General features: G+C 43.6%; 1 protein-coding gene across 1 annotated transcript in view; it reads right to left on the reverse strand.

Annotated features, from left to right (window-relative positions):
• Positions 1 to 209: 209 nt before the first annotated feature.
• Positions 210 to 8050, reverse strand: part of CEP250 (centrosomal protein 250) — a 33286-nt gene continuing 25445 nt past the window's right edge. Inside the window, 5 exon segments of the mRNA XM_026080188.1 lie at positions 210 to 859; positions 3204 to 3251; positions 3403 to 3516; positions 3956 to 4111; positions 5693 to 7815. Coding sequence (XP_025935973.1) covers positions 572 to 859; positions 3204 to 3251; positions 3403 to 3516; positions 3956 to 4111; positions 5693 to 7815 — 2729 coding nt within the window. The 3' untranslated portion in view covers positions 210 to 571.

Raw genomic sequence — 8050 nt, forward strand, 5'->3', positions numbered from 1 at the left:
CCCCGGCCCCGGCCCCGGCCGGCGGGCTGACTCCTAAGGCAGGGCATCTGTTTCTGTACAAAAAAGAAGAAACTATCGAGGAAATATCTCCATTTTTCTGCTGCCCACAGAATAGGGATGAGCTCATCACTAAGTTCAGCATGCAAAAAATTGATCCAAGTACTGAACTTAGAGAACATGATGGAAAAAAAAAGTCAGGGTACAGGCACTGTTTTGGAGAAATAACTTTATTGAAAAAATAAAACCAGACAAAAAGTCTTTGTAAACAGTACGTAAGTTGACAGGAATAACCTAACTGTTGGAGCATGCTGTCATGGAGTACGTCAGAAGACAATTTTACCAGTTCTTCAGGTTTATCCCCCTTTTCCAGGCCTGTGACTGATCCCATCCACACAAGCTAGCCCCAGTCTGCCCCTTAAGCGCTCCTGCTTGGTAACTCTTACCGTGAACACTGTGCTCTGAACTTGTCTTACCTCAGGACTCATGTTTTCATCAAATCCCCCTGCCACGGTTCACCTGCTACAGCAAGTCTCTGACTTTGTTCCTGCTGAGGCCCTTTGCTGTACTCTGGTCACTTCAGCTCATCACACCTGGCTGCTCTCGCTGTTGAATGCAGTGGCTGTCTCTCAGGAGACTGACGGTCCACAGGTATTAGAGTCAAGCTATGATTCAGAGACCGATCCAGCTTCTGGGTCTCTGCCTCCAGAACAGCAGCTTTGGGCTCCCTGACCACAGCTGCTAAGGAGCAGGACAGCTCTTGGTGAAGGTCTAACAGTTCCTGGCTGGTCTTTGCACAGCACTCAACATAGTCCTGTTTATATTTTCGTTCTTGTGCCAACTGCCTCTGCAGAAAGGACACCTGAAAGAAGCAAAAGGCTAAGCTCAGACAAGTCCACCTTGTTACCATCATCTTTAGTTCCAAGGTACCAGCTGTCAAGGAAGAAGCGCCCTCTAATTCCAGCCCTGACAAACACCTTGTCCTTGTTGAATGGGAAGTAGTAAGTTCCCAAAGTCACATTGAATTGAACTTAGATTGTGGTCAGTTCAGGTTTCTTTCTGGTGTACCATACACATGTACAACACTGAGATATTACATGTATATTAAAGCAAGAGATATCTTCTGCCAGGATTTAGTAACCAAACTTTTTTTTTCAAAAAGAGAGATTTGTGCTACTGACACTTTAGTTCCACATCCTTTTTCCTCAGCAGGACTATTAGTCACTCAAACACAGTAAAAAACACAGGTTGTTCAGGGGCCAGGTACTGAAGAACCATTCTGTTACGATATAGCTAATACTTTACAGCTAGCACATGCAAAAGGAGCAAACATATCTTTCCTAACTTTACAGCATTTTACAGCATCAACAGTTTGGTGAACTAGGTCAGGGAAAATGAGCTCTAAGGGACTGAGGAAGCCTTGAAAATCCTCAAATTCTTTATCTGCTGACAAATAGAGTTGTGTTCTCTGAGCTTTTTGGTGGGAGACAGATCCAGGCTACTCTCATTTGCTAGGTTTGTAGAGCAGAGCAGCCACAGCAGCTCTGGCATGGTGCCCTCCACCTGCTTTGCAGCAGATGCTAATACTGGGCAGCAGCACTCACAGTGCTTTGCTGTTCTGGGGAAAACTGCTCAAGTCAGAGGTTTTACTCTGTTTTCAAAGGGACGATACCTTCTACGTCCTTTGTCAATGGCTGTATTCCACATGGAAATGCAATCACCAACTTCAAGCTAAGAACGTGAAAATATTCTTTCCTGGCAGACGAATGCAAATAATAGAAACAATTCTCACATGATTTTTATGGCTTATGGAACCTGTTACCTTTGAATTACAATGCAAAACTCCTGTCAAAATAAAGCCAAAACAGAAAAAAGTGGGACTCTAATTTGCTAAACATCTAGGACCAGATGATCTAAAAAAGGATTTAGCATGGTAGCACCTGAAACTTAGGTAGCCAGCTCCAGAAGGGAAATTAGTTTCACTGAAGATTCCAGTGCTGAATTAGAAGCCAGCAGCACACAAGAGAAGTAAGATATAAAAAAGACTTCACAACAAACAATATACACAGGCTAGGGAAGCAGTCCACTGAAAAGAGGGACACATCAAAAATTCTCTCTGAAATAACAAAGGCACCTTTGTGAAACTGGGCTTTGAAGCCTGAAAAACCCTCCCACACTTTGGTAGGTAACTCAGAGAAATGAGCGGGAGAAGTAGCTATCTGCTGCTTAGAACATCTCCCAAGAAGTGGGGGACCGTGTTTCAGTTCCTGTTTCTCAGAGCCAGGAGTGCACTAACCAGCCAACTGAGGACAACTCTCTGATCAGAGCACCTTCACTTCCCTGCTGAAGTAGGTCCACAGGGCAGGTAAAAACACAAGAGTCACAAGGGGAAGGAGATTCATTTAGCTGTCTGTAGTAACACAACTTCAGACACCCAGGATTCCTGGTAAAAACGTCCTCAGGTGATAACTTGCTGGCTTCAGCAGTATTCTCATTGTTGCAGAGCTAAACATCATCTTGTACTGTACCTATGTAAGTATTATATGCATTTTGCCCTTAGCATCTGTGAATATTCATATCTTCAGGGGGACAAGGGTGTACCTGACCCATAAAAGTATACGGAAGAGAAGTCTGTAGACCTTCTGATATGGCCAGTACAATCGTCATAGTAGGCAATAGGGTTCAGTAGTTGGAATGTACATTCTTACACTGATGAAACAAACACCCTTACAGTGCTTAGGCCTCTCAGTCAAATATTGGGACCATAATTATCACAGAATAGCAAAATGGGACTAATGATTGCCTGAAGGCTATAAGTTCTGGCACTGCCTCAGATCTTTGGAACTCTGATATGATGCAAGTTCCACTTTTAACTGACCAAAGGGAAAATAGGAAGAGTTAACAGGATGAGTGAGGCTCAAGGGGTTCATTCTCAGTCAATTCTCCAGATACAGGTGAGTTCAAGTTATCTGAATTCCTTTCAACCCCCCCCACTTAACACATCTGACCATTAGGCAAGTCAGAGACTAGACCTAGATGAATGGTGTTGCTTGGCCATGAACAGCAGATGTGGCTAACTGGGTATTTCCATCGCCTTCTTCACAGATGGGACCCATTTAAACAAAACTTATGCTGCAATGTTATACAAAATTGTGCCCACCAGTGCAGCCACAGCAGATTTTGATGAGGGCTTTCCTACTCCTCACCTGGTTCTGTAACTCAGCTAATCGTCTGCAGAGAGCATGAGCCTCCTCCTGCAAAGAAAATGCAATGGTTTCTTTTTAGTCTCTAGTCTGGTCAGGGCCATGGTCTATATTTATTAGGGAGGGCTGTTGCCACTGGGATTTGCCATAGTTTCTCTGTGTGGTCAGATCCACCTCCCATCAAGTAAGATTCTGTTCAGACCTGTTTAGAAGCAGGTATCTTGTCCTGGTCAGACTCAGAGAGAGAAAACCTGCATGCATCCGTCAGGGACTGACCAGTATAATCCCTCTTCAGTCTCCTCCGTTCACGTTCCACCTGCACATTGGATAGGAGAAAAGGTCACAGAAACCCGCCACCAAACAAGGAGCAACAGGACCTCTGGATATCATTGTGAAGGAAGAGATTTCTGTTCAGTGATTGTTATTTCACCAGTGAAAGTTGAGGGCAAAAAGCAGTCAAGATAGACTATGGAAGGGAAAGAGCAGGAGGAAACAGTTCCTGACACAAGAGTATCAGGAAGAGGCAAATGTGTATGTATGGGAAAACTAGGGCAAGAGAGGGGATACTCAAATGAACATATATCTGTGCAGGCAGCAGTGTGCAGGAATGAAAAAGAAAATACGAAAGTGCATGTGCGTAGAAGGAAGTAGGAGACAGAAGGATACAAGAAGTGGACTGCAAAGCACTGTGTGTGGGAACATGTGTGCTCCAGAGGACCATTAAGATTTGCAGAGGCAATGAGAGCCAGTTTTACCTGCTCAAGAGTCCTTCTGAGCTCAGTATTGAGTTGCTTCAGCTCAGTTTTCTCATGTTCCAATCTTGCAACAGCTCGCTGTAGAGATTCCAGCCGTTGCTGCATGAGTCTCTTCTCAGAGAGCCACGATAGCTGCTCTCCTTCTGCAATAGCCTGCTGAGTATACAGAGAGAAGATGTGAGCTGCTGCCATGTAAAGATTAGAAGGATTAGAAACAATAAATAGGGGAGAGTGACCAGCCTCAAGGATGGAGAGTGCTAAGTCCCTTCCTCTCCTCCTTATCCACAGGCCTCAACAGCACACTGTATTCCTAGGGACCTTCCTCCAAACCTATCCCTCCTCAACTTTTGGACGAGCACAGAGTATGACAGGCTTAAGGCACCTATGTAATATCTTCCTCCCGTGCACACTATGTTCTTCCCCTCTTCACCATGAACTTGCCATGTCCTCTTCCCCTCTTCACCTGTCCAGACTTTGCCTGCAGTTTTGTCACATTGTTGTCGCCCACAGAAGATGCCTGATGAACTGCTCCATGAAGCAACCTCTGAGAGCATCTACAAATCTGGTCTTGACATCATGCCCCAGCATCATCCAATCTATATGGATGCAACTGAAATCTCCCATTTTTTCATGTTTTCTGCCCTTGTAGCCTCTCTGCTTCCTAACAACACATCACAATACCTGTCGTCATCCTGATCAGACTGGTGGTAACATGCCTCACATAATGTAATATTGTAGAAACAAACAGGCATATATAAAATACTACTAATAAAATACTGTACTAATATAACAGTACACTAAAAGTATAGGCAAAGTCCCAGTCAAGTTTGCAGCCCAGGCCATTGCAGCTGGTGCCACTGGCAGTACCAGAGCCAGACAATTGAAGGTCACCTTGAAGAAATCCACACAAGTTATCCTTCACTCTTTTTTGGACTGCAGCACAAGTATATCCTGAATGTGCAACGAAATCTTTAACCCCATTAGCGACGGTGTAAATTCCCTTTTTTTTTTTTTTTAAATATTTCAGAAAATTTGTACCTCAAAAATCTATCAGGTCAGCTTGAGTTATAGAAACCATCAGTTCAAGGAGAAGTGCCTACTCCTAAGAACACTGTTCAAATGCATCTTCCCAGGAATTGTAACTAGAGATCTTGTGATAGCCTTACATAATCCCACAACTAGTAACCAAATAACTTCTTGCCTAACCACAAGCAATAGAATGATTGTAATCAGAAACAGCAGATCCAGCTCTGAAAGCAATACTGTAAGCACCATCAGTGCAGCTGCCATTCAGCCACCTCTATAAAATTCTACTAATTTTAGAACATCAGTTTCGTCAGCCATGCCCTTTCCTTTCCCTGTCAGAGCCTAACAATGCTGCGTTGACTAAACTTGCCTAGACAAGAGAGAATCAATTACCCATCCCTCAGTTTTAGACTTGATTTAATTTTAACAGCAAGCTCTGCCTTGAAGGATCTGTCCAGAAACAGAATAATATATCTTTATAATCTTGACATACAAATCTGCATTGTCACCTTTTAATTATGTGGTCTGGTTCTACCAATAGTTCTGAACTTGACAGAAAAATCCTAGCGTGTGAATGGTCTCTGGCCTGTGCTATAAGCCTGATGGCTGCAATCAAAGTTTCTTTGGCCAAACAACTATATATTCATAGGAAACATCATTAGAATATTTTACAGGCATCTTAGCTGACTGATGATCAGTCACACTGCCTACCTGAAGATGAAAACGGTCCTTGTCCCTCTCTGAAACCATACTCTGTAGGATGGCTATTTCTTCCCTTAAAGACCCATTGGCCATTTCACTCTTGGTAAGGGCAAGAGTCAGTGCTTGTGCCTTCTCTTTCCATTCTATTTCTCCACTTTCAGTCTGTTTCAAAATAGCAATCACACGCTCCAATTCCTCCCCCTTTACTTTCCTCTCATCTTCCAGCTGTTGGGCTAGCTCATTCTGCCTTTTCAGGAAATGGTCTCTCTCCTGGAGAACTTTCTTCTTTTCTGCTTCTTCTTCCTCCCATTTTTGGAGTTTCTGAATTTTTTTCTTTAGAGTCTCCCCTTCATCTTTCCATCGCAAAGCTGATGTTAGTTGTTTCAGGAATTCACTCTGCTTCCGAAGTTCTTGTTCTCTCCTTGTCAGAGTCTTCTCTAAATACCTAACTCTCTCTCTCTGGTATTTGATCTCTTCATCCTTCTTGGCCAGGGTCCGCTGAACATGCTTGAGATCTTCTTGAAGACCTCTCATCTCCTCCTCCTCTAATTGTTTTTGCTCACCTTGAGCCTTGGTCTTTCGTTCCCTCTCATGCAAGACTTCTTCCAGGAGCTTCTCTTGCTCTCTGTAATATCTATTCTCTTTCTTTTCAGTCAGCATAAACTGGAGATTCTGCAAGGTCTTCAGTTCTTCTTCTTTGTGCTGAAGTTTTCGTGTAAGAGTTTCATTGTCTTCATCTCTCTTCTTAACCATTTCCTCAAGCAGACTCACTTGCTTCTGGCAAGATGTTAGTGCTACTTTCATACTTTCTTCACGAAGCTGGTACATGTTAATTTGCTTTGCCTGCTTGAGGAACTCCAAACTGTTGCTCTTCACTGTCTGGCTCATTTTATTTACATCCTGTTGTAGGCCCTTGGCCTGCTTGCCTTCTAATTCTTTCTGCTCTAGAAGCTCCTGGACATGCTTTTGCAAAGACACTATCTCCTGCTCTCTAGCTTCTAGAGAAGATTCAGCATATTCTAGTTTATGTAGTAAAGCTTTAGTCTGTATCATTGTCTCTTCTTCTTGCTGTTGAAGCTTAGAGATAGCCTCCTCCAGGAACTCTATCTTTCTTTCTCTCTCTTTCAGAGTTACTTTTGTTTCTTGGAAATTTGCTTGCTCAGCGTTGTGCTTTTCCTCCTTTTCCTTGTACTCCTCACATTGCTTTTTAAGGGAGACAATTTCTTGCTCTTGTTCCTTTACTGCCACTTTAAGATGTTCCAGAATTTCCCTCTGCTGTTCAGAGTCTTGTTCTTGTTTTTGGAAGGTCTCAATCAGTTCCTTCTGAGATTCAATCATGAACTCTCTTTCTCTCAATATTGCCTTACTGTGTTCCAAGTCTCTATGTAAAACTTCCATCTGTTTTTCTGTTTTTTCCTCGTATTTCCTTGTTTGTTGCATTTGAATGTCTAGGTGTCTGTCCTTCTCTTTTAAAGCTTCCAATGTCTGCTCCAGTTGGTCACGGACAGTCTTTAACTTGGTTTCCATGGCTTCTTCAGATTCCTGGATTTGCTTTTGCTGTGACTCAAGCTCTTGGTCTCTTTCAGATAAAGAAAGTGTCACCTTTTCTAGTTTACCATGCAGATCTTGCAGGTACCCATCCTGCTGCTCCTTGTACTGCTGGAAAAATATTAACTGATCCCTTTGAGACTCAGCCTCACCCTCTCTGTTCCTAAGAACTGCCCGCAGGTGTTCAAGGTCTGCGTGCAGAGATTTCACCTGTTCTCTCTTCATTTCTAGTTCATGGGTCTGCTGAGTCTGAGACATGAGCTCTAAGGTTTTCTCCTTCAGGTTTGCTTTCATATGATCTAGCTCCTCTAGCAGACGACTTACTTGTGATGTACCATGTTCTTCTAGAGCCATCAATTTCCTCTCCTGGAATTTGATCTCCTGGTCTCTCTCTTCCAGGTCTTTGCTGATCTTGCTTAGAGCACTCCTCTGCATTTCTCGCTGCTCCTCCAGCTCCTGTATCTGTTTTTGCTGGGATCCAATCTCCAGGTCTCTCTCCTCCAGGTCCTTCCTCATCTTTCCTATAGTAATACTCTGTATTTCTTGCTGCTTCTCCAGCTCCTGTATCTGTTCTTGCTGGGATCCGATCTCCTGGTCTCTCTCCTCCAGGTCCTTCCTNGTATCTGTTCTTGCTGGGATCCGATCTCCTGGTCTCTCTCCTCCAGGTCCTTCCTCATCTTTCCTATAGTAATACTCTGCTTTTCCCGCTGCTCCTCCAGCTCCTGTATCTGTTCTTGCTGGGTTCTGATCTCCTGGTCTCTCTCCTCCAGGTCCTTCCTGGTATTGCTTAGAGTACTCCTCTGTATTTCTCGCTGCTTC

Source organism: Apteryx rowi, unplaced genomic scaffold, assembly GCF_003343035.1.
Source record: "Apteryx rowi isolate R43461 unplaced genomic scaffold, aptRow1 scaffold_0, whole genome shotgun sequence".
NCBI lineage: Eukaryota > Metazoa > Chordata > Aves > Apterygiformes > Apterygidae > Apteryx > Apteryx rowi.